Here is a 26,426-nt window from a genome sequence, read left to right as displayed (position 1 = left end):
TTTAGAGTAATGTAAGGGAGTCGTAGGTAGCTTAACCAGGAGTATGGCAGGAGCAGAGCCAGTGGTTTGCTAGATGTTCCTTAAAGAGGTTTTTAAACTCATGAATGCTGGGGTTTTTAGCCATAGGTTGAAGAAGGGTGTTCCCCAGTTTGGCAATTTTATGGGAAAAGAGGGCAGTGGCCTATGTGTCGTGGGCTTGGGTAATCTTTAACAATGGTTTATTTGCAAATCTTAGTGCTCTAGGATTACTGTTGGGTTGGACTAGATTGGTAAGTGCTGGGCAGTTGTTAGGTTTGTTATACAAAAATATATAGTAGCTTCTGGAAGAAGAACATAAAAAAACACACAAAAACTTCCCTTTTGTATACTGCAAAGTTAATAGTCATCTGGACTGGTGTGACATTGTTTTTTTGCATCTGCAGCAGGAGTCAAACTTGAATTAGCAATACTGGGACTAGCATGAAGATCCAGGACTGCATACACCCTTTCCTTGCTTGTTCCCACACGGGGACTGTATGGAGTTTTGGACTTGTTTTTCCATAGTATTTTATTCAAACACTAGTTTCCTACTTTGTTTTCAGAACAGGAATGGTGACATTGAAAACATTTTCCTTTTCTCTATATAAAAGATGGTATGTAGCAAAATGTTTTCAATATTTTTTAAATAGTCTTAGAATTGCCTGTGTTCCCAAAGATCAGCAAGGTTTTCTGTTATTAAATATGATTGTGTTTATCAGGTAGAAGAGATGTATTTTGGGTTGAAACAGTGCTTTTAATTAAATTGAATTCAGTAGTTCACTACTTTAGCAACTGTTTTTGCCCCTTTTGAAGTATATCAAGAGTTTTTAGAACATATTTCTGAAGGATTAAAATTATTAGGAAATGTATCTGTGTTTCTTGGAGGGGACTTGGAATGCAGTATTTCATGAAAGCTCCAAACCTCCAAATGATAAATCATATCAGAAAAAAAAACATGGGCTCTTGCTATCAATTGTTTTACAAAAGAAAGTTATTTGGAAGGTTGGAAAATTCATTTTCCTGGTTTGAAAAGATTTATTTATTATTTATTTTATTATTATTTTTATTATTTATTTAATATCTGTTTACCTGGAAAGTCTGACTTGGTCAGAAAGTATCCATTTTCATTGGAGGCCCAGGGAGAAAAGCTCCACAATCACAATTTTTCAGAAATGAATTACAGACATTTTAAATCACATAATATCATGTTATACTGCAAAACACAGGAGTGAAAAAAATGCCCCAGTGAGAACTACATAGAAAAAGAAATTATGTACTCACCATAACATTCCATGCATGTTGTACATCTTGCCTTCATTCTTAACTGGTTGGGTTTTAACCCAATTCTCGGTTCCGACTTGGTCTTATACAAAAGCTCAAGGTCTTCTACTAGTTCATGACAGAAAACCTTATCCCATCAGCCCTAGGAAAGCACCCCAGATCTTTTTTGCTGATATAAGAATAGGTACCAAATAAAATCTATGGAATACCTTATAAAGCAGTGAAGAAGGTCAGAGCACATTAATTAACAATTGTATCTGCTCAGTCCTTCAGAAGCTAAAGGCTGGGGAAAGGAGGATGGGATGTAAGAATGAAGGTGAGATGGACAACACACATGGAACATTATGGTGAGTACATAACTTTTTTATGTGATGTTGCCCTATCTTGCCTTCATTTTAACTGGTTGGGACAGCGTCCCTAGCACCATCTTTCTTGGCTGACTGAAGAGAGAATATTCTTCAGAACAGTGGACCAAAAGAGGCCCTGTTCCTGGAGGCCAAATCCACTTTGTAATGAGTGATAAAGGTATGAGGCCTTGCCCATGTTGCTACAGCACAAATGGTGTCAATTGGTAGTCTAGCCTGAAAGGCAGAAGAGGTTGTGATGGTTCTTGTAGAATGACCTTTTACTTTACAGGAAAGTTCTTTGCTTTGAGATTTGTAAGTAAAGGTAATACAATCTGATAGCCATTTTGAAGGTATGACTTTAGACACAGGAGCACCTTTCTTACAGTCTGAAAATGATACAAATAATTGGCCAAATTTTCTGAAATCCTTTGTCCTATGTAAGTAGAAATGCAATTGTCTGTGTACATCTAGTTGGTGTAGCATATATTCTGCTTTGTTGCCATAGTTGGGGAAGACTGGTAGTTCTATGGATTGATTTAAATTAGACTCTGAGCATACTTTAGGTAGGAAGAATGGGTTTGTTCATAGGGACACTCTATCTTTGTGGAAAAGCATGTAGGGGGCATTATAGATAATGCTTGTAGCTCTGAAACTCTTCTAACAGAAGTGATGACTATCAAAAGAATGTATTCCAAGTCAAATATTTTAGATCACAGGATGATGCAGGTTCAAATGAGGAAAGAATCAACTGGGATAAAACAAAATTTAGGTCCCATGGTGCTGAAGGGGCTTTAATGGGTGGTCTTAATAAAATAGTGCCCTTAAGAAAAGCCTTGCAAAGTCTGTGTGACATCACATTCATTCCTGATTCACCTAGATGGAAATTAGATATCACTGCTAACTGAACTTGAATGGTAGCTGCAGCTGCACCTTCATTAAATAGCTTTGCTAAGAATTCAAGAATCGAAGGTATTGGGGCAGAGAATGGGTCAATGTGATTATTCAAGGCCCAAGAAGAAACTCTTTTCCACTTTTGTATATAACTTCCTAGTTGAGGCCTTATGAGATGACATTAGGATATGTTTCACTGATGGAGAAAGATTAGGGAGCCTGGCTATGTTTGGAATTGGAACAGCCAAGCTGTCAGTTTGACTGCCCTCCCCAAATAATGCCCCCCACCCTCTCTGGGAAGTGTCTGTGGTCACTGTGGTTAATGGCTGTGGGAGAACAAAGGGTCGACCTAATGTGACATGAGTGGAATGAAGACACCAATGAAGGTCTTTCTTGCAAGATTCTGTTATTAAAATTTGGTGGGACATGGGTAGTTCCTGCATGAACCACTGAGTGAACAGTAGCCACTGTAGTATTCTCATGTGCAGACGCACTAATGGAATCAAGTTTGTTGCTGCTGCCATGCTCCCCAGGATTATCAGGATGGTTCTTGCTTGTACATTTTTCTTGCAAAGTAGGTTTTTGACTTGATGTCATAGGACTTGAACTATTTTGGGGGGAAGTTTCACCATCATTTTTGTTGTATCTAGATCTGCTCCTATAAAAATGATATGCTGAGATGGCAACAAGGCAGATTTTTTATAATTTATTGTGATTCCTAGGTGAGAGCAGAGCTGCCAGGTGGTGTCTCTTGCCTTTGTTAGAAGATGCTCAATGGTGGTGGCTAGGAGCCAGTTGTCTAGGTACAGAAACACTCAGAATCTTAGGCATCTGAAGTGAGCCATGACTACTGCCATACACTTGGTGAACACTCTGGGGGCTGTAGTGAGACCAAAGGTCAGATCTCGAAACTGGTAGTGACTGGCTCCCAGCTGAAAGTGCAAATGACTCCCGGATTGCCTATCCATCTTTATGTGGTAGCATGCAGCCTGGAGATCTATAGAGCATGTCCAATCATCTTGTCCCAGAAAAGGGAGTATCGACTGCAGTATTACCATCTGGAACTTTGATTTTCTGACAAACTTGTTCAATTTGCTGTGATCCAGGATGGGTCTCCAGTCGCCTGTTTTCTTTGGCACTAAAAAGAACCTTGAGTAAGTTCCAGATCCTATTTGGGCTGCATCCTGTTTGGCTGACTCTTTTTTCTAGCAACTTTTGTATCTCTAGAGTTGCTTACCCCCTTTGACTGGGTGGAATTTCTAGGATATTTTTATGTTTGGGATGGGGAAAGAAAAGGATATGGAGTAACCTCTGGATATGATGCTTTGTACCCACTTGTCTTTTGTTTTTAGCCAGGCTTTTGAGTACAAAGATAATCGACCCCTGATTGCCTCCAGAGATGGACAGATTGGCCTCCTTTCTGGAGCGCTGAAAGGGCTTACCAAGGAAAGATTGCCTTTCACCCTGATTTTGTGGACGCCTTCTGCCACTTGGTTGGTGTCTTGCATTACTGCTTCCCCCTCTGCCCCTGGGGGAAGAATCACCATGTGTGTCCTGGAAAGCTCTCTGGGATTTTTAAAAATACATTTTCCCTCCCTTTTGACCTTTTGGATAAGGTCTAAAAAGTTAGGGAAAATGGATTCCTATGGCAGAGAGAGTTTTTCACACATGGTTAATGTGTCTTTGTAATGAATAAGGTGTTTGTCTTATAAACACAAGGTGCAGGGTTTGAATTTCACAATGGATGATTGGCTAGGCTTGCAAGGGCAGTTAGCCTAATACTAATCTATAATAATTTGTGGGGAGGTTGGCACAATGGTTAATGTGTTTACCTTACAGACACAAAGTGCAGGGTTTGATTCTCACATGGGATAATTAGTTAGGCTTAAAATGTCCCACAAGGGCAGTTAACCTAGTACTAAGCAATGAATCAATGAACTTTTGGCCTGAACAAGGACAAGCCGTCAAAAGGGGCATTAAAAAAAGAAGATTTAAAGGGCTCTCCAAAGTCACACAGGCACATCCAGGAATTTCCCATTAGGGAAATTCCTGAACCTGCTGCCCTACTCACTCCTTCAGCTGCATAAGGAATGAGTTTCATGGAGGAGTTTACCACTGAATTCAAGGTGGAGAGCTGAGAAGAAACTTTTTCTGCTACCCTTTAGGTACTGAACCCTGGAGCATATCTCTTTGCTCCTTCAGAAGATCTCTCTGAAATCTGGTAAAGTGGGTGAGATAATTCAGTGATCTGAGTGCAAAGGTAGCTGAAGAAAATATGTGCATTCCACATCTGTCCATCATCCCAGACTCTTTGATCGATGGATGGACAGACAAGGACATCTCTGACAGTTCCTTTTTGGTGGCTGCCGCCACCACCATAGCATCTACTGGGACACCCTTTGTAAGGAAGTTTTTATCAGTAGGGGTATTATGATTTTATATGGCCTCTAGGGAACAGGCTCCACTGAGTCTGGAGACTCCCACACCTTTCGACAAACTAGGTCCATCAGTTCATTGAAAGGTGGAGACAACCAATTGGCAGAAGGGTGAGACCCAAAAGCCTTTAGGTATACAGCCTCCTCTTTAGAAAGGCTGATGGTCTTCCAGCTGCCTTTCTATTTAAGTATTTCCAGGATGTCTGTGAAGGAGACATCCTCAGAGGGTGACCATGGGGACCCTTCCAACTCATCAAGGTCTGTATCACATGTGATGGACTCCTCTGTGGACTCTAGTTGCTTCCTCTTGCATAGTCTCTTCTGAGAGACCTCTTCAGAAGGGTATTCTGGAGAGGTTTCAGAAGACAGCGGTTCACACAATGGGGTATTCTGAGGCCTAGGGTCTCCGTGTCTCTGTGGATGCACTGGTGCTGAGACAGACACTGCGGCCATTGGGGAAGAATGTCTGGATCTGAGAGTGGAGCTGGCTGAGGAGACAGCATTCTCCTCATCACCTAAAAGGTCCACTGCCCCTAATCTGAGGAAGCTCCCAGCTCTGAAGAACCAGAAGGCATCCCCCGGAACAAAGGGAGTTGGCTCTGAGACTGATCTAGGAGCTGAGGTCACCTGCGCTAAAGCCCCGAGAGGCAAGTTCGGATCCGACAACTGTCCGATCCAATTCTCCTCCCTCTGACCTGACCGGAGAGTGTCAGCTCCTAGACTCCTCAAATTCAGATGGAACCAAGGATGTCGGAGCAGTAGTCAGGCCTGAAGATTCTGGAATAGGTCTTGGTTCAGATGGTTCCACTAAGATCAGTTTAAGACATCCCATTTCAGAAGTCCTGGGTCGGGTCGGAGGAGGAATCAATGGTGATAGGGTAGGCTTGGTCAGTTCTGAAACCCTCTGGGTTAAATCCAATAAAAGGTTGGCAAGCGCCAGTGTCTTCAAAAGCCTCTGCGCCACTTGATCCACATCATTATCAGAAAAGCTCCAGGAGGATTGAGTGGAGAGAGCAGGGGATCAAGATGCCTGAAGTAAAGAGGATCTCAAAGTAGGAGAAACCAGTTCCAGTTCTGAGGACCAGCTTTGAACCTGAAACACCAATGGCTCCAAAACTGAAGGAACCAGGGTGGAAGGCTTCTCAGGCCTGAGAGTTTTCGGGTCCAAAGATGACATTTTTGGCAATTTTTGTATCGGCTCTGACTGAGCCTCTGATGAAGAAGATCTTTTTCCCGATTTATCAGATTTGGATGACAGGGAATGGCTAGATTTAGAAGGAGACTGACCTTCTCCAAAAGCTTCTGAAAAGTGGGTCTTTAGTAATCCACTAAGGATTAATTTGTTCTTTCTTTCTAGCAGTGCTCTATGGCTGAAAGAGTGGCATATACCTCACAATTCTTGAAGGTGTACCGCTCTGAGGCAGTATACACGCATACAGTATGCCCATCCGTAATGGACATTTTTTGGCTGCACTTTATGCATTTTTGAAAACCCGAGGGTTTAGCATCCTTAGGCTGTTTAGACATGTCTACAGTCTACAACAACAATAACTAGCAGTAAAAAGGCACAACAAATATCAACACTACCACAAATATATATATATATATATATATATATATATATATATATATATATATATATATATATATATATTTTTTTTTAAACACACACTATAAGGGAAAAAAAAAGCTTCTAATTTAAATGGGCCAAGCAGCCCTCTAACTTAAACTAGCTAGCCTAATCTAAAATGCAGGATAACTACAGGTAAATAATTCAAAATAACATCTCTCTAATTTAAATGAGCTGACAAAGAAACAGAAGCCCTCTAATTAAAATGGGAAATACATTCTCCTCACCACTACTGAAGACACCGAGCGTAGACAAATAAACAAAGAAAAAAGACCTTAGGTGTCATCCACAGCTTCAGGCTTCAGACTGTTAAAACACAGTTTATCAATTGTTTAAAAAGTGAAGCTGACAGAATGTAAACTTCACTGAAGTGTGTTGAACTGAAAATAGTTAAATATCCAAGCAATTATCATCCACAGCTTCAAACTTCAGGCTGTTAAAACTCAATTTATTTGAAAGCTTAAAAAGTGAAGCTGGCAGAAATGCAGACTTCACTGAATGCTGAAATAATTAGCCTAGTAATTAACATCCACAGCTTCAGGCTTCAAGTTTTTAAAAATCACAGTAAAGAGATGTTTTGTAAATAAAACTGACAAAAACATATACTTCACCAGAGTGTAAAAAGCTGATGAAATTGTCCAAAGCTGATGAAATTGTCCAGACGATAAGCGCTTTTGGCAGATGCCTTCTTCAGATCATATAAAAGTTATGTTAGCTCTTCCTGTTTATAAAGGAAACACAATCAAGAGCTGGTAGCTGATAGTCTTTGATGTTCTTAAAGGCACAGGACAATAATAAATGTTCAAAGTGGAGGTTTGTATCCTATGGTGTAGTTCAATACTAGAATCATGTATTAATGTTTGGTAGGTTTCTTCTAGATTTTAGAACAGGTCTGAGGGGTACTATTGTATTAAGACCTGGAGGTCGATTGGCTCTAAAATTATTGATCCAAAAGATCTCTCTCAATTCTGTCCTGTTGTGGACATCTCCTTCCCTGATGCTTTGGGTGACCACTTCCACAGCTTTGAACAAGAAATTATGCATAGGATGGACCAATATATGTGCTGCTAAGGCACTGTGTGGAACTTTCTGATCAATGTCTCTGACATGTCGTAGAATGCGATCCTTTAGTCGTTGGTCAGTTTTACCAAGGTAGAAAGCTTGGCACTTGCGACAGGTAGCCAGATATATTATGTGGCTAGTGGTACAATCAGCATAAACATCGAAAAGAAAGTTATGTCCAGATACTGGATGAAGAAAAGTATTACAAGTATCTAGGTAGGGACAAGCTTTACACCTGCATTATTTAAAAGTACCTTTGTGGTCTGATAGTGGACCGCCACGTTTAAAGCCATCTTTATGGCATAGTAATCTCTTGATATTCTTTTTATTCTTGTAAAGAAACCTAGGTCTCTCTCCAACGATGTTCTTTATTTTATCATCCACTGTCAGAATCGGCCAAAATTTCCTGATTACTTCACAGACTTGTCAGTTGTCTGAACTATAAGTAAGCATACAACTAAGTTGTTTAGGTATTGTGTCATTAGACTGTCTTTGTGTTGCTTGTTCAGACCTCTCTGAATAATAAGGTTGACCTCTTTGCTTTCTATGGGCTTGCACCTGCAAAACAGGTGGAAAATTATTTTCCTGGTAAGCCCTATCTTTCAGATATCTACGTAAATTGGATTGCTCTTCCAGGAATTCCTCCTATTCAGTACATAGTCTTGAGACTCTTAAGATTTGGTTGTCAAAGATGTTATCAAAAATATGTCTTGGATGCATGCTCTGCCTATGCAGGAAATGATTTTGCCAGGTCTCTTTCCTATGCACCCCAGTAGAGAGACCTTGGATTGGATGTAAACGTATCTTGACATCCACGAAATCTATGACTGAGGATGAGTGTTTCATTTTGAACTCAAGGAAGTCAGTGCTGTTATTAATGAAGCTGACAAAAAGATCCAATTGGTCAATACCTCCTTTCCATAAACAAAAAACATCATCCACAAACCGCCCATAATAGACAAGTTCATTCCTCCAGATATTACCATCATTGAAGATTGTTTTAAATTCCCACTCAGCCAAGACCAAGTTTGAATAACTGTTGGCACATGGAGTTCCCATGGCTACACCCCAGGTTTGCAGATAAAAGGTATCTCCATACATAAAGATATTATTCTCAAGGACTAATTCCAGCAGAGAACAAAGAGGTTCCGTTGTTAGATTATGTCTAGTCAGAAAATCATGTAAGACCCTAAGGCCATACTCATGGGGGATTACAGTGAAGAGACTGGTTATGTCCATAGTTACAAGTAGAAGGTTATCAAAACCATCCAGAGACTTTACAGTGGAGAACAAGTCTTTCAAGAAGCTGCCTGTATCCTTTAGGACAGTGGTGGCATAAGTTAAAGCTTTCTTGAGTTCATTTTCTTAATACATGGATATGGATTCAGTAATCCATCCTCTCCCAGAAGCAATAGGACGTAGGGGGGGGGGTCCAAAAGATCTTTATGTATCTTAGGTAATCCACCAAGTTGGGAAACATAGGATGAGGTGTTTCAAAAAATTCATATAAATCTTGACTAATCCTTCTTTCCATCAGTAGATCATAGGTGCTCCCTCTGATATGTCCATTCTCTGATTTACTTCTTTCTTACTCAATTTACGATAAGTCATGTTGTCATCCAACATCAGTAAAACTTTATTGTGATACCAGTCTGCATCCATCACTACTATACAGCCACCTTTATCTGCTGGTTTGATCACCAAGCTGTCTGTCCTTCTTAGTTTTTGGAGATCCTCCTTTTCTTTCCTGTTTAAATTATAGAAACAATTCTTAACTTTATCTGTTGGACCTCTCACCTTATTTATCTCATCCTCACACAATTTCATAAAGAGTTCTACTTGAGGATGGTTGACTGGAGTAAATAAACTCAATTTCTTATAGGTCTGCTGTTCTTTCATAGAACCTTCACCAAAGATACATTTCAGGGACACGTTCCTGCAGAACAACCTAACATCCGTCGTGAATTCATTCACATCAGAAGAAACAGCTGGAATGAAACTCAGCCCCTTGTTTAACAGGCTGATAACATCAGGATCCAGTGTGGTCTTGGATAAGTTGACTACTATGTCATTGCCCCCATTAATTAGTCCACAAACTTCTTTCGTTTGCGTTCTTGACTCTGCGTCCTCTGTGGCCTGTTTGAGTTCTCCCTCACAAAAATGGCAACAGCCAGTTTACTGGTAGGTGCATCATTGCTTCTTTAGGTCTAGTAGCACAATTAATGGTGGTGTTGGAGCTACTACCATCATTGGTATCATTAGCACGAGTATCTCCCAGATCCCTGGTGGCAATACCAGTGCTAACAGTAGGAACCTCCTCTCCTGTGGATGGAATCGAAGAGGGAAGAGAAGTTGATGAGGTAGTAGTTGTTCGAGAAGGATGCAAAGTGTTAACAGTCTCTTTTACAGCCAAATATTGTATGGCTTTCCTTTGTTTGGTAGTTGAAAAATGGGGACGTCCTCGACTTGTATTGTCCTCTCTAGGCCATTCAAAGATATGACCATTCATAAAATCCCTATAATCTCGATTTAATTTACCCATTTTTTGTAGTTTAAGCTTATTGTCATAAGTGTTTAAGTTCACTTGTAACTGTTCAATCTAGCATAAATGCTGGTCCTGCAAATCACAACGTTCCAGTTCTTCTTGTTTCTTAGAAATAGAAGAGGAAATTTGTTCTTCTTCAGGTCTAAAAAAATCGATGAGCAGCCTCATGTATTTTTGGCTAGTTTCCAGATTGATCCTTTGCCATTGGGCTAACAGCTCCGGATAGGTGTTTCCATAAGAGGGATGGCATTTAACTCTCATTCCTCTTGGCACTATCTGATGAAACAGGCAAGCTTCCAAATGCAAGCGTTGCCATTGAAGCCTTTTAAGGTGATAAGCAGCATTTTCTACTTCACAAAGCGTGTCAGAAAAACTAGCATCTACTGCAAGGTTTGTAGTATTAGGCGCTAAAGAGTCACTACTAAAATTAATGGTTAAAAGTGGATTTGCAATGTCTCTAGAAAAAACAGGAAAGTTGCATGGTTTCACTTTCACTGCTGCTCCTGTTTGCCCTTCTGCCATGTGTAGAGTGGGAGAAACAAGCAACAAAACAGGAAATAAATTCTCCTCACCACTACTGAAGACACCGAGGGTAGACAAATAAACAAAGAAAAAAGACCTTAGGTGTTGTCCACAGCTTCAGGCTTCAGACTGTTAAAACACAGTTTATAAATTGCTTAAAAAGTGAAGCTGACAGAATGTAAACTTCACTGAAGTGTGTTGAACTGAAAATAGTTAAATATCCAAGCAATTATCATCCACAGCTTCAAACTTCAGGCTGTTAAAACTCAATTTATTTGAAAGCTTAAAAAGTGAAGCTGGCAGAAATGCAGACTTCACTGAATGCTGAAATAATTAGCCTAGTAATTAACATCCACAGCTTCAGGCTTCAAGTTGATAAAGCACAGTAAAGAGATGCTTTGTAAATAAAGCTGACAAAAACATATACTTCACTGGAGTGTAAAAAGCTGATGAAATTGTCCAAAGATGATGAAATTGTCCAGACGATAAGCACTTTCGGCAGATGCCTACTTCAGATCGTTTAAAAGTTATGTTAGCTCTTCCTGTTCCTTCCAAACATTAATACATGATTCTAGCATTGAACTACACCATAGGAGACAAACCTCCACTTTGAACATTTATTATTGTCCTGTGCCTTTAAGAACATCAAAGACTATCAGCTACCAGCTCTTGCTTGTGTTTCCTTTATAAACAGGAAGAGCTAACATAACTTTTATATGATCTGAAGAAGGCATCTGCCGAAAGCGCTTATCGTCTGGACAATTTCATCAGCTTTGGACAATTTCATCAGCTTTTTACACTCCAGTGAAGTATATTTTTTTGTCAGCTTTATTTACAAAGCATCTCTTTACTGTGCTTTATCAACTTGAAGCCTGAAGCTGTGGATGTTAATTACTAGGCTAATAAGTTCAGCATTCAGTGAAGTCTGCATTTCTGTCAGCTTCACTTTTTAAGCTTTCAAATAAATTGAATTTTAACAGCCTGAAGTTTGAAGCTGTGGATGATAATTGCTTGGATATTTAACTATTTTCAGTTCAACACACTTCAGTGAAGTTTACATTCTGTCAGCTTCACTTTTTAAGCAATTTATAAACTGTGTTTTAACAGTCTGAAGCCTGAATCTGTGGAGGACACCTAAGGTCTTTTTTCTTTGTTTATTTGTCTACCCTCGGTGTCTTCAGTAGTGGTGAGGAGAATTTATTTCCTGTTTTGTTGTTTGTTTCTCCCACTCTACACAATGCAGAAGGGCAAACAGGAGCAGCAGTGAAAGTGAAACCATGCAACTTTCCTGGTTTTTCTAGAGACATTGCAAATCCATTTTAACCATTCATTTTAGTAGTGACTGTTTAGCGCCTAATACTACAAACCTTGCAGTAGATACTAGTTTTTCTGACACGCTTCGTGAAGTAGAAAATGCTGTTTATCGCCTTAAAAGGCTTCAATGGCAACACCTCCATTTGGAAGCTTGCCTGTTTCATCAGATAGTGCCAAGAGGAATGAGAGTTAAATGTCTTCCCTCTTATGGAAGCACCTATCCGGAGCTGTTAGCCCAATGGCAAAGGATCAATCTGGAAACTAGCCAAAAATACATGAGGCTGTTCATCGATTTTTTTAAACCTGAAGAAGAACAAATTTCCTCTTTTATTTATAAGAAACAAATAGAACTGGAACGTTGTGATTTGCAGGACCAGCATTTATGCTAGATTGAACAGTTACAAGTGAACTTAAACACTTATGACAATAAGCTTAAACTACAAAAAATGGGTAAATTAAATTGAGATTATAGGGATTTTACGAACGGTCATATCTTTGAATGGCCTAGAGAGGACAATACAAGTTGAGGACGTCCCCATTTTTCATCTACCAAACAAAGGAATGCCATACAAGGTGTGGCTGTAAAAGAGACTGTTAACACTTTGCATCCTTCTCGAACAACTACTACCTCATCAACTTCTCTTCCCTCTTCGATTCCATCCACAGGAGAGGAGGTTCCTAATGTTAACACTGGTATTGCCACCAGGGATCTGGGAGGTACTCATGCTAATGATACCAATGATGTTAGTAACGCCAACACCACCATTAATTGTGCTACTAGACCTAAAGAAGCGATGACGCACCTACCAGTAAACTGGCCGTTGCCGGTTTTTGTGAGGGAGAACTCGTACAGGCCACAGAGGACGCAGAGTCAAGAACGCAAACGAAAGAAGTTTGTGGACTAATTAATGGGGACAATGACTTAGTAGTCAACTTATCCAAGACCACACTGGATCCTGATGTTATCAGCCTGTTAAACAAGGGGCTGAGTTTCATTCCAGCTGTTTCTACTGATGTGAATGAGTTCATGACGGATGTTAGGTTGTTCTGCAGGAACGTGTCCCTGAAATGTATCTTTGGTGAAGATTCTATGAAAGAACAGCAGACCTATAAGAAATTGAGTTTATTTACTCCAGTCAACCATCCTCAAGTAGAACTCTTTATGAAATTGTGTGAGGATGAGATAAATAAGGTGAGAGGTACAACAGATAAAGTTAAGAATTGTTTATATAATTTAAACAGGAAAGAAAAGGAGGCTCTCCAACAACTAAGAAGGAGAGACAGCTTGGTGATCAAACCAGCAGATAAAGGTGGCTGTATAGTAGTGATGGATGCAGACTGGTATCGTAATAAAGTTTTACTGATGTTGGATGACAACATGACTTATCGTAAATTGAGTAAGAAAGAAGTAAATCAGAGAATGGAATGTATCAGAGGGAGCACCTATGATCTATTGATGGAAGGAAGGATTAGTCAAGATTTATGTGAAATTTTTGAAACACCTCATCCTATGTTTCCCAACATTGGTGGATTACCGAAGATATATAAAGATCTTTTGGACCCTCCCTTACGTCCTATTGTTTCTGGGAGAGGATGGATTACTGAATCCATATCCATGTATGTAGAAAATGATCTCAAGAAAGCTTTGCCTTATGCCACCACTGTCCTAAAGGATACAGGCAGCTTCTTGAAAGACTTGTTCTCCACTGTAAAGTCTCTGGATGGTTTTGATAACCTTCTACTTGTAACTATGGACATAACCAGTCTCTTCACTGTAATCCCCATGAGTATGGCCTGAGGGCCTTACATGATTTTCTGACTAGACATAATCTAACAATGGAACCTCTTTGTTCTCTGCTGGAATTAGTCCTTGAGAATTATATATTTATGTATGGAGATACCTTTTATCTGCAAACTTGGGGTGTGGCCATGGGAATTCCATGTGCCAACAGTTATTCAAACTTGGTCTTGGCTGAGTGGGAATTTAAAACAATCTTCAATGATGGTAATATCTGGAAGAATGAACTCGTCTATTATGGGTGGTTTGTGGATGATGTTTTTTGTTTACGGAAAGGAGGTATTGACCAATTGGATCTTTTTGTCAGCTTCATTAACAACAGCACTGACTTCCTTGAGTTCAAAATGAAACACTCATCCTCAGTCATAGATTTCTTGGATGTCAAGATACGTTTACATCCAATCCAAGGTCTCTCTACTGGGGTGCATAGGAAAGAGACCTGGCAAAATCATTTCCTACATAGGCAGAGCATGCATCCAAGACATATTTTTGATAACATCTTTGACAACCAAATCTTAAGCGTCTCAAGACTATGTACTGATGAGGAGGAATTCTTGGAAGAGCAATCCAATTTACGTAGATATCTGAAGGATAGGGCTTACCAGGAAAATAATTTTCCACCTATTTCGCAGGTGCAAGCCCATAAAAAGCAAAGAGGTCAACCTTATTATTCAGAGAGGTCTGAACAAGCAATACAAAGACAGTCTAATGACACAACACCTAAACAACTTATAGTTCAGACAACCGACAAGTCTGTGAAGTGATCAGGAAATTTTGGCCGATTCTGACAGCGGATGATAAAATAAAGAACATCATTGGAGAGAGACCTAGGTTTCTTTACAAGAATAAAAAGAATATCAAGAGATTACTATGCCATAAAGATGGCTTTAAACGTGGTGGTCCACTATCAGACTGCAAAGGTTCTTTTAAATGCTGCAGGTGTAAAGCTTGTCCCTACCTAGATACTAGTAATACTTTCCTTCACACAGTATCCGGACGTAATTTTCTCTTTGATGTTTATGCTGATTGTACCACTAGCCACATGATATATCTGGTTACCTGTTGCAAGTGCCAAGCTTTCTACCTTGGTAAACCTGACCAACGACTAAAGGATTGCATTCTACGACATGTCAGAGACATTGATCAGAAAGTTCCACACAATGCCTTAGCAGCACATATATTGGTCCATCCTACGCATAATTTCTTGTTCAAAGCTGTGGAAGTGGTCACCCAAAACATCAGGGAAGGAGATGTCCACAACAGGACAGAATTGAGAGAGTTCTTTTTGATCAATAATTTTAGAGCCAATCGACCTCCAGGTCTTAATACAATAGTACCCCTCAAACCTGTTCTAAAATCGAGAAGAAACCTACCAAACATTAATACATGATTCTAGCATTGAACTACACCATAGGAGACAAACCTCCACTTTGAACATTTATTATTGTCCTGTGCCTTTAAGAACATCAAAGACTATCAGCTACCAGCTCTTGATTGTGTTTCCTTTATAAACAGGAAGAGCTAACATAACTTTTATACGATCTGGAGAAGGCATCTGCCGAAAGCGCTTATTGTCTGGACAATTTCATCAGCTTTGGACAATTTCATCAGCTTTTTACACTCCCGTGAAGTATATGTTTTTGTCAGCTTTATTTACAAAGCATCTCTTTACTGTGCTTTATCAACTTGAAGCCTGAAGCTGTGGATGTTAATTATTAGGCTAATTATTTCAGCATTCAGTGAAGTCTGCATTTCTGTCAGCTTCACTTTTTAAGCTTTCAAATAAATTGAGTTTTAACAGACTGAAATTTGAAGCTGTGGATAATAATTGCTTGGATATTTAACTATTTTCAGTTCGACACACTTCAGTGAAGTTTACATTCTGTCAGCTTCACTTTTTAAGCAATTTATAAACTGTGTTTTAACAGTCTGAAGCCTGAAGCTGTGGACGACACCTAAGGTCTTTTTTCTTTCTCTAATTAAAATGGGCTTTAGACAGGATAGAGTATGGAAAAAATTGTCTTGAGGATAAATGAGGGCCAATCAGTAAAAAACAAAAATAGCAAACACACAAATCTGCTTAAAGAGTTTAAACAGCTAAATAACTACAAAACTATCCTTAAAAGATATAAGATAACACTATCAAAAATCAGAAATAACTTCACTTAGCCAAAGACAGTATAAAGCACTCAATCTTGTTTTAGTGGCAAACAAGATCTAGGGAGCTTTCCTAGGGCATGATGGGATAGGGTTTTCATCCACGAGCTAGTAGAAGACCTCAAATTTTTGCATAAGGCTGAGTCGGAACCGAGGATCTTTTCTGAACCCAACCAGTTAAGAATGAAAGCGAGATAGGACAACATAACATCATATGTTTCATAGTAGAGTGCAATGAAAAAACAATAACTTGAGTTGGATGAAATAAGTGAGTTAAAACTCATTAGTCATATTACTTGTTACATACATTAGCATACAATAAATGATACCTGAGACAATTCTAATAAGATATTTAATCGAGATGCTAGAAATTACATGATTAGAGACAGTGAGGGGAAATTGAGTGCTGTCTTGGTACAAGAGATGATGTCCATTTTATGGTTATAGAAGGAATAAGGATGGAGAGGAAAGGAGATTATAAGAAGAGTGCAGGTAGGGTGTCTTCAGGTAGCTTAGGTGAGTAGGGAGGAAGGAGAAAGATGTAGAGGAAAGGTCTGCAGAGATGAACTAGATAAAGTAAAGTAGTGGGGAAAAGAAAGGAGCGTAGTAGGAGGCTGGAGAGGGTTGTGAGGTGTGATCTAGGTTGAAGAGGTGAGTGAAGTATAATAAGTTCAGCAAGGACTGGCAGTGGAACAGTTCACAATTTTGTAAAGTATTCTCTTAGGGAACATTTAAAGGTGGGTATGTTAGAAATAGTTCTGGTGGTTAAAGGTAAGGAGTTACATTTTTTTTTTGCTACAGAGTACGTCAAAGGGATTTATTTGGTTTATTTATGGTGAGAAGTTGTTTGTCTTCTAATCTGAGAATTCCTTCTATGGAAATATATGTTTATTAAAGGGGTAAGAGATGGGCAGGCTAATTTTTTTTTATGATTTTATGTTTTGTGATAAGTTGAATGTTGGAGAGGTGGAGAGGGAGTTTCAGCCAACTAAGGGTATGCAGAGCTTTACAGTTGGGTAAAGGAAGATAAATTAATAGCAAACTTGGCAATTTTGTTGCAGCAACTTACAAGTTGTTTTTTGTTATGGATGATTGCAAACCTGGTTAGAATTGCTGCTAGATATATTGGGTAGGGCAGAAGATAGGTTTTGTCCGGAGCATTTTTGTTGCGGTTATGCTCAGAAAATGTTTGTTTCTGTAAAGCATGCCTAGTTTTTGATGGGTTTTCTTGATATTATTTTAGATGTGAAGGTCAAAATGTAATATTATCATCTATTATGACTTAGTTTGGTATGATGGACTAATTCAATTTCAGTGCCATTAGCTGAAAAGATTTTGAAAAATACTTTGTTAGGGGTATAGGGTTTTGGGGTAAAGAGGAAGAGTTTGGTTTTTGGGAACTAAGTAAGAATTGTGCTTTTGTAACCCAGGTTTCAATGGAGATGACAGCTTTTCGACTGTATTTTGGGGTGGGTTATGGTGTCTGAAGAGCAGATGATGCTAGAGTCACCTGCATATTGATTTAAGGTGCCTTCCCAAGAAGATGAATGTAAGTCATTGATAAACATATTAAGTAGTAGTGGGCCAAGGATGGATCCCTGTGGGACTCCTGTAGAAGTGGGAAGGTATGCAGATAGATCCTTGCTATTTTACAGCTTGTTGCTTTTTGGGAAGGTAGCCATAAAATAGATGGAGATGATAGACCCAGGGTGTAAAGCTGATTGAGAAGTTTAATGTGAGAGACCATGTTAAAGACGTTTGATAGATCTGAAAGTATTGCAGATGCAAGTTTTATTAACACTATCTGTAAATGATAGTATTGTAGGAGAAATGCTGTATTCTAGATGAAATCCATTTTGCATATTGGTGACTAGCTTATTTTGTAAGAGAGATAGTGGAGAAATTGTTGATGCATAAATCTTTCAAGTGGATTTTTAAAGAGGGGAGACAGGATGGCTATGGAACAGAAATCTGTAATGTCAGTGGAATTACCTCATTTATGTAAGGGGATAGTATGTGCCATTTTTCTATAAGTTACAGAAACAGGATTCTGTTATTGATCTATTAATAAGAAAGTTGATTGGGTATGCTATTGCATCTGCAACTAGACTGAGGTATTCTGGGGGAAAATTTCTGGCTGAGGAGATACAATGTTTTAGTTTATGTAAAAGCTTATTTATGAGAGTTATAGAAACTGGTTAAAAAGGCAAAATGGGTGGAGTTGTTTGAGTGTGTATTGGAGAGGATGCAGTTAGGTGGGTTTTGTGAAGGGGATGTACTAGGGTCTAAGGTAGGGGAAGTTAGCTGTGTAGAAGGAGGGTTATTAGGTGAGTTTGAGATTAAGACAGCTATGCATTCTATGAAGCGTGTATTGAAATAGTTAGCTGTTTGAAGATGGGGAATGTCTAGGTATGGACTGGGATCCTTTTTGTACCTGGGCTGAAGAGAGAGGATATAGAGGACCAGAATGTTTTAGGGTTGTTTTATGGCTATCTTGTAGGTGAATATAATAAGATTTTTTTTATCTCTATTAACTTTCTTCTTGACTTGGTATTTTAGCTGTCTGATTAGCTGCCATTTTTTGTCATTTGTATTCTTTTGCCAGTTTAGCCATGCTTTGTCCCTGTCTTTCATAAGGAGTTTGTATTGGTTGGTGAGCCATGGGGTATGGATTGGCTATTTTTAATTATTTTTGTATGCTGTGGGGCTAAGGAATTAAGAATATTTAGAAATGTTGCGCTGAAGTTTTCAACTGCATCATTTAACAGGTTATTTTAAGGATGGACCAGTTAACTGCTTTGGAGAATTTGAAGAGATTACGGGTAGTTTTGAGTTTATGTTCCTTTGTTAGTTGTGTAATACTCCTGTGGGTATAAGCTAGCAGGTGGTCACGTAGTGTATCGGGGGGATACCTGAGGAGGTAAAACTAGATGGTATGGTACCAGAATCCAGTCAAGGATATGTTGTTGAGTTATCTTGCTATATCTTGTTGGTGCATTAATAAGTTAAGTTAATCCAAAGAGGTCCATGCTGTTATTTGCTGAGTTTGTGGATAAAGACTGCCAGTCAAAATGTTTACATCACCAAGGAAGATAATTTAATTTGTGACTGCATCTGCTTGTCAGGATAGTGTTCTTTCAAGTATTACAATGTTTTATCCTAGGGGATATATAGCACAGCAATGCATAAGCTCTTGTCTCTATTAAGTTTTAGGAATGAAATTAAGATGTCTGCTTTTCCAAAATTTGGGATTGTGATGGTATAGGGAGTTATTATAGTTATTATACCTGATTTTTATGTGTTCTATTGAGCCTAATAATATTATAACCTTGTGGTAGTATTTTAACAACTTTTATTTCCGGCTTTAAATGTGTCTCTGTTGTGGCTAGGATGCCTGGGTTGTGCTGAGTCATCCTGCCATGAAAATCAGGGATTTTGTTGCATATGCTTCTAAGGTTTGGAGTGACTATTTTTAAACTTTTAGGGTGTATTCTTTGGTTTAGGGTTTGGTTGGGACCTGAATTGGGGTGAATGTCACCAATTCGATGTATGGGAAAGAAAGATGGTTTGTTTATTAAGTCATTTTTAGCAGAGATCTACCTTGGCATTGGGATCATTTTTTTAGTTATTTTTGGAGTTACAACAGTGGTGTGGAGTTATGGAAAATAAGCTTGAAGAGATTTTTGAGTATCTAGTGGATAAGGGAGGATGAAGGAATGGATGAGGTGTGCTTATTTATTATTATTATTATTATTATTATTATTATTATTATTATTATTATTATTACTACTACTACTGGTGGGGATGTAGGAATTAGAAAAGGAGGATGAATAAGATGGTACAGGAGGGAGACAGCATGGTTGGTGGTGTAAAAATCTAGTAGTATGGTGAGGTAATGAGCAATGATAATGTGGAGAAGAGGTAGGTTTTGATGGGGAGGAAGTAGAGTGAGATTTGAGAGGGAACTCAGAACAGAAGTGGATGGGAATGGCATGATGAGAACAGTTTGTGATTGGATAGTGCAGCTAGGCACAGGATAGGAGGATGATTAGAGGAGGTGGAGTAAGTGAGGTATAAGTTTAGATTTAGTGGGGGTACATGGAAATTGGGGGTAGGGTAAGGGAACGGAGTGAAGTCTGAGCATAGCATGGGCTAAACAGTGGACTGGCCCATGGTGGAGTAAGTACCAGGAAAACAATATGTAAAACTGCAGTGAGACAGAAGATAAGACAAGTCATGATAATTTTAAAGACAGTAACACAAGCTGCTAGATTACTGTTAACATACACCTAAGTTAACTGCAACAGGCAATATTCCAGTGACTCTGGCTTGAAATGAGGCTATAGTAGCTGAAGAACAACTGAGATGAGGGGAAGGCCAATCAGGTGCAGTTGCTCCCTCCAACATATGGTTTTCCACCAAAAACAATGAGGTAAAATACTTACAGATACAAAAGCAAGGTCTATGAACTCTATATACTTGAAGTGAACCACACCATTTAATTTTATTGTTATGAGCTTTTATTGCTTTTTGAGGGAAATTTTACACTGCTTGAGTAAAATATGCTAAAGTGTTTATTTAGCTTCAACTTCAGCAGTATATATAAGGCTTGTGGGTGTGTGTGGGGGTGAGGGTGCCCCTCAGCAGATTCAATACTTCTGTACTGAATACACTGATGCAGAAGTGAGGGGGAAACATGATATTTCATTAAGTTTAATTTGATTCATGGAAATGGCCTTACATAGGTTTTAACTGAAAGTATTGCTTTTTTGTACTTTTTTTAACTGGAGTGAAATTCAGCTGTAAAAGTTACTTTGCAGTGCGATTATGTTAACTTTTACAACAGGAATTGTCAGACATACTATGCTCAGTACACTGGGTGAAAGAGGGTGATTAAAATACTTAGGTGTGTTTGATGATTGAACAGGGTAAACAAAGTATTATTTGTCTATACCCTGCTCCATTAAGTAGTATTTAGTCAACAAAAGTAGTGCACTATATTTCACAGCTTTGCATTTCTGCTTTACAGCTTTTAAACAGGAAAATAAGGCAGCTAACTGGAGATAAGTCTAGGTGTGCAAGTTTGGTATTACTAAATGGAATTTTCTACAGTTTAGAAGGACAGATGGAAAATAAATAGCTAATGAGATATTTGTTGGTATGCAAGTTTGGGACTGCTGATGGAGGTTTACAGATTTTAGAAGGACAGGTAGAATGCCTATCTCAGTTAGCTTCCACCCTTTGAATAAGCAGCATATATGAAAAAAAACTAGTCAATGGCCTAACACTTTTCACAAACAGAAATGTCTCATATTATTAATAATTGATTACAGTAGCCAGTAACTGTGCTGTTCATAAAACATAAAATCAAGTACAATAACTGAACATAAACCAATAGAAACATGTTAATATTTATGCTAGAAATTAGCAGCAGAGAAAAAAAATACTTAACCAGATGGCAACATACTATAAACGTATGTGCTATAACTACAGTTCATAAAGCAAAAAGTTACATGGTTTCACTTAATTCTAGAGCAAAAGAACAGTAGAAACATGTTAATATATTTGCTAGACATTAACAGCAGAAAGACTTATGCATGTTTCTCACTCAGATAAATTATGTTCTAGTATGTTTTTTTATGTCACATGATTTGTACCAGATAGTGAAATTTCAAGAACCTGAATATTTAGTATGGTCTAACCACTGCATGATATATGCAAATTTGCATTATATTTAATGCAAAAAGAATGTAGTTAAAAGAAAAGTTCAATCTCATTGGTTTAAAACTCTCTTTAAATAGATTATATTAAAAATGAAATAAATAATTATTTGTTGGATAATTCCAATACAATGTTATCTTTAAATGCTAAATGCAAAGCCTTTCTATATTGCCATATGAAAATATTTAATCGTAACTTTTTAATGGAAAATTTACTTAAATTGAAAGACACAGATGCCATTTTTACATCACATGTTAACAATAAATGATGATAAGTATTTTCCACTATGGAAGGATAATTTACATCAACAGAGTAAACTAAGAATGAATTAAATCAAGAGATTGCTCACAACAAATTTTTTTAGTTTGTATTTTGATCAGGATCAAGTGGGTAAAGAAGTAACCATTCTAAAAATGTAATTATATAGTTATAGGACATAGATGGTACCATGATATCGAAACAAGATAAAATAGACAAAATGATAAATAGTTATTTTAGGGGAATATAAAACTAAGATAGTCAAAAAACAATAAGTTGAAAAAATGGGTAAAACAACTTTCCAGAGTATGCAACCTCCTTAACTGATACAAATGATATCATTAGTTTAAAAAAATAACTAATGCACCAAGGCCCAATGGGTTTATTGATGAATTAAATCAAACATTTATGAATTAAATAGCCCTGTAGCTACATAAAATATCCAATTTAATGCCTATTTTGAAATGGGAGAGTCCAAAACTATGGCCATAACAAAAATGGTATTAAGAAGGGAAAGATATTCTAAAACAAAATCTTTATCAACCCTTTTCCCCATTAAATATTGACTAGGAAATAAATGCTAAGGCAGTTAATAGGAAATTATTGTTGCACTTCCTATTCAGTTTGGATTTTGTGCAAATAAGAATATGGCCAAAGCTAATAAAATACTTTGATCATTAGTATGTGATTTTGTCAATAATAATGAAGAATTAAATATGTATTAGTTTGATAAAATTAGATGCTTCTAAGTCATTTGACTTGTTAAACAGAAGCTATATTTGGCAAGTTTTGGAATGCTATGAAATCTTGCAACCATTACTTGATATTAGTCAACATTTATTTTTTTCAGTTTGAAGCTTAAATAAAGTTGTCTATATAGTGATGGTTAAATAAATAATACATATTTGGAACATGTACATTATTTTGCTGTTATGTGTAATTCTATTTTAATCCGAAAAAAAGAAAAAAAAAGACAGATTTGCATGTAAGAGTACATAAAAGTACAAGTGTGGAGAAAGGACTTAAAGCCTGTTGGTCACCAAAAGGGTCTTTAGACTACTATTTATTTTAATTAGGAACTACTGTGGAAATTCTAGGTGTGTGATGTGTCTGGATATGCCCATACCAAAGTGGAGCATTGTACTATATAATTGGTCTAATTAAAACACAGAGGGATGATACCTTCTTTTTTTATTTTTTGTTCCCTCATAGTACATTGCCTAATGGTTTCGCTACCATTGACTAGTTGGCTTGTTTTGTATAGGAAAAAGGAGCTGGGTATCCCTGTGACCCATTTGTACCTGCTTCAGAACCTTCATCATCCCTCCATTCCTTGGTGAGAGTCAGGCGACAGGGAGTGGACCAGCTTGCTGGTCCTGGGAGACTGCCTACTCCCTTTACAAAGGAGCAGTCCCCTCCCCTCTTGGTTGCTCTTCCAAGTCTGCATTTAGTACTCCTTGCTAGGATGCATACCTTCGCATACCATTTCCTCTTAGCTATGCATAGCAATTACACTGGAGTAGCATGGTCTCCAGTTTGTAACTTGAGAAAACAGACACCTAGCGTGATCAATAGTTATTTTTATGAGGTAAGCCAGAGCCACAATCCTCCACCACATAATGGGTGAGCTCCAGCTCCTACAAATACCTAGGATGCTAATTAAACTTAGGTCACCTGTAACATAGTCAGAGCTTTATCTGTCTACAAAATGGAGTTGGCTGGATGATAACTTCTTTATTATAGGTTCATAGGTTCATAGCTAGGTACTAGGCTATCGGCCCTAGGCCTATACAAGTCTAGCCAAAAAGGAACCCTCGCTTTCGCCACCCAAGAAAATTATTTTCCTGTGCCCCTGTTGAGCAGCACCACAGAGATAATCCCTGGGGTGAATTTCCTATTTCCTATCCAATCATCAAGATTTTTCTTGAAGAGTGCTAATGAGGAGCTTTGCTTGATATAGGTAGGCAGTTTTTTCCAAAGTATGGAAAGTCTCTGGGACAGGAATCTGTCACTCCAGCATGTTCTGTTTATTGTGGTGACAAGGTTTAGGTACCTAGAGCGTGTAGCTCAGAGGGATTGGGATTTCATTAAGTGGAGCATGTCCAACAGCTCTGGGTTTGGCATAGCTTTGTATGTTAGGCAGAGATCGCCTCCGAGTAGGCAATATGAGACGGAGTAAAGCTGGAGATTTTTGAGACGGACTGCATAGGGCATCTGTTTGAGGCTGGTAATCCTCTTTGTGAGGTATTTCTGCTGCCTTTACAGTTGTTGTAGATGTCTTGTGAGGTACATACCAAAAGGGGCGTTGTACTCTATAATAAGTCCATTGAGTGATGAGTAGAGGGGAACAATGACCTCTTTTTTCCTGGATGAGAAACCTTTTGTGATGAGGTGTGCCACATAGAAGGATTTCCTGACTACTGTGGCGATGTGATTAACAAAGGAGAGACTACTGTCCACCTGTGTGCCAAGGTATCGTATCACACTTTCAGTGTTATGTAGACTACCACCTATGTGGTAGCTCATGGGTACAGAGTTTTTACCAAAAGGGATGACAATGCACTTTTTGGCATTGAGCTTGAGGCCATGGCTTTGACACCAGGCATCTGTCTCAGTGAGGCCCTTTTGTAGGATGTCCACATCATTAGAAGTTTCAATTATGGCTCCTAGTTTGCAGTCATCTGTGAACTTCATTAGCCAAAGACCTTCTGTGTTAGCCTGCAGGACTGAACCCTGCGGTACTCCACTTGTCACTGGTCTGAAGTCAGATTTGGAGTCTGCTACTTTCACAGTGCGGGTTCTGTCAGTGCGCCAGTTGGCAACCCATCTTGTGACATAGGGATTTATACCTAGTTTAGTGAGTTTATCTATAATTCCAGAGTGGGGGATGGTGTCAAAATCCTTGGCGAGATCTAGATAGGCTGTGTGAACCACCTTATCCTCGTCTATGGATTTGGTGACTGCTTCAAAGAAGTCAATCAGGTTTAGGAGACATGATCTGCCTTTTACAAACCCGGACTGGGTGGAGTCCAGAGTTTGGAGATTACCAATGTCTTTGTTTAAAAGTTCCATGATGATACATTCCGTGGCCTTGCAGACCAGGCTCGTTAGGCTAATGGGGCGGTAGTTCCCAGGTTCCGTGGTGGCTCCCCCTTTGTGGAGTGGGATAACCATTGCTGTGCACCATTCAGTGGGCACAAAACCTGAGGTGAGGCTATGACTGAACACGGTGCTTAGGTGGGATGCCAGTTCATTCTGTAGTTCATGTAGAATGCAGACTGGGATGTTGTCAGTCTCATGGATGCTGTGTTCTTGGCTTTGGAGAGTGTGTTTTTTACCTGTGCAACCATGATTACAGGAACTTTGCATGATTCCAGTATAGAGATGGGCCCTTTAGGGAGTGAGGGGGGGTAAAGTTAGCACTGAACCTATCTGCCAGGATGTTGGCAATATCAGTTGGTTCTGGATATTTAGTGTAATTGTGCTGTAACTCAGAGCAGATCTGAGTGTTGCCATTGAGATTCTTGACATGGCTATAGAATGCTTTGTGGTTATCTTTAGAATCAGTGGTGATTTTCTTTTCATAACTAGTTTTGGAGGATTTTATGAGGGATCTCAGCTTCTTATTGAGGCTGAACAGGGAGTTCTTCCAGTCATGGGATTTGATTCTTTTTTGCAAGTTTCTTTCTTCTGTTGTAGAGTTTGTTTATAGCAGGGGACCACCAGATTGGCTTCTTTTTTTTTTTTGGAGGATAGCATCTTAGTTCTGTTAGGGATAACATGATCCATGCACTTGTGTGAGTGCTTATAAAGTGCATCTGTGTAGGATTCAGCAGTCGTAACTCTATTGCCCATCTGTATGGGTGTCGTGAAGCTTAACACTTCTGTCTTAAGAAGGTGACTCTATAGTCCGGCACACTGATCTCCCAATCACCAGGCTGAACAAGGAGAAAATTACAGTCAGATGCCTGTCGGTTGCCAGGATACTCCACATAATGCATGCACTCAAGTCACTCCACAGCATGTACAGATACGACTCTGTCATTGTTCATAATGGAGTGAATGACTTGAGACTTACCTCCCTGGACTAAATGAAAAGAGACATAGAAGAGCTCTCAGATCATGTGGCCCAGGCAGGTATGACCCTAGCCCTGAGTAGCATCCTGCCTTCACCCACAATGATACCACAGTATGAGGACAGAATGACTGACTTCAACAATTGGCTAAGCTTCTGGTGTCATTCAAAGGGGATCCAGTATCTGTCTGCCTGGGATGACATGATCGACAAACCACGATGCTTTGCCAGAGATGGTCTGCACCTGTCACCCCTGGGATTCAGGTTGATGGCTAAAGCTCTTGCCACTCCTACAGTGCCTTTTTTAGGCAAGGTTCAAAGGACAAAATCACCACTGTAACAGATACAAGAATGCAAAATCTGAAGGTAATG

The 26,426-nt window shown here is 38.8% G+C and overlaps 1 protein-coding gene across 1 annotated transcript in view; it reads right to left on the bottom strand.

Moving 5' to 3' along the window:
• The window catches only part of LOC122796926 (collagen alpha-6(VI) chain-like), a 1,619,258-nt gene that overhangs the window by 1,003,324 nt on the left and 589,508 nt on the right, over window positions 1-26,426 (bottom strand). The window contains exons 11-12 of the mRNA XM_044065693.1: window positions 12,853-13,133; window positions 9,257-9,815 (exon numbers count right to left, since the gene is read on the bottom strand). Of these exons, the coding sequence (XP_043921628.1) occupies window positions 9,257-9,815; window positions 12,853-13,133 (840 nt within the window). The remainder of the gene's footprint in view (window positions 1-9,256; window positions 9,816-12,852; window positions 13,134-26,426) is intronic.

This window comes from Protopterus annectens, chromosome 3.part0 (genome assembly GCF_019279795.1).
Source record: "Protopterus annectens isolate FY-2018-M chromosome 3.part0, PAN1.0, whole genome shotgun sequence".
Classification (NCBI taxonomy): Eukaryota; Metazoa; Chordata; order Ceratodontiformes; family Protopteridae; genus Protopterus; species Protopterus annectens.
The sequence above is the reverse complement of the archived record's forward strand: the minus strand, read 5'-3'. Positions and strand labels throughout refer to the sequence as shown.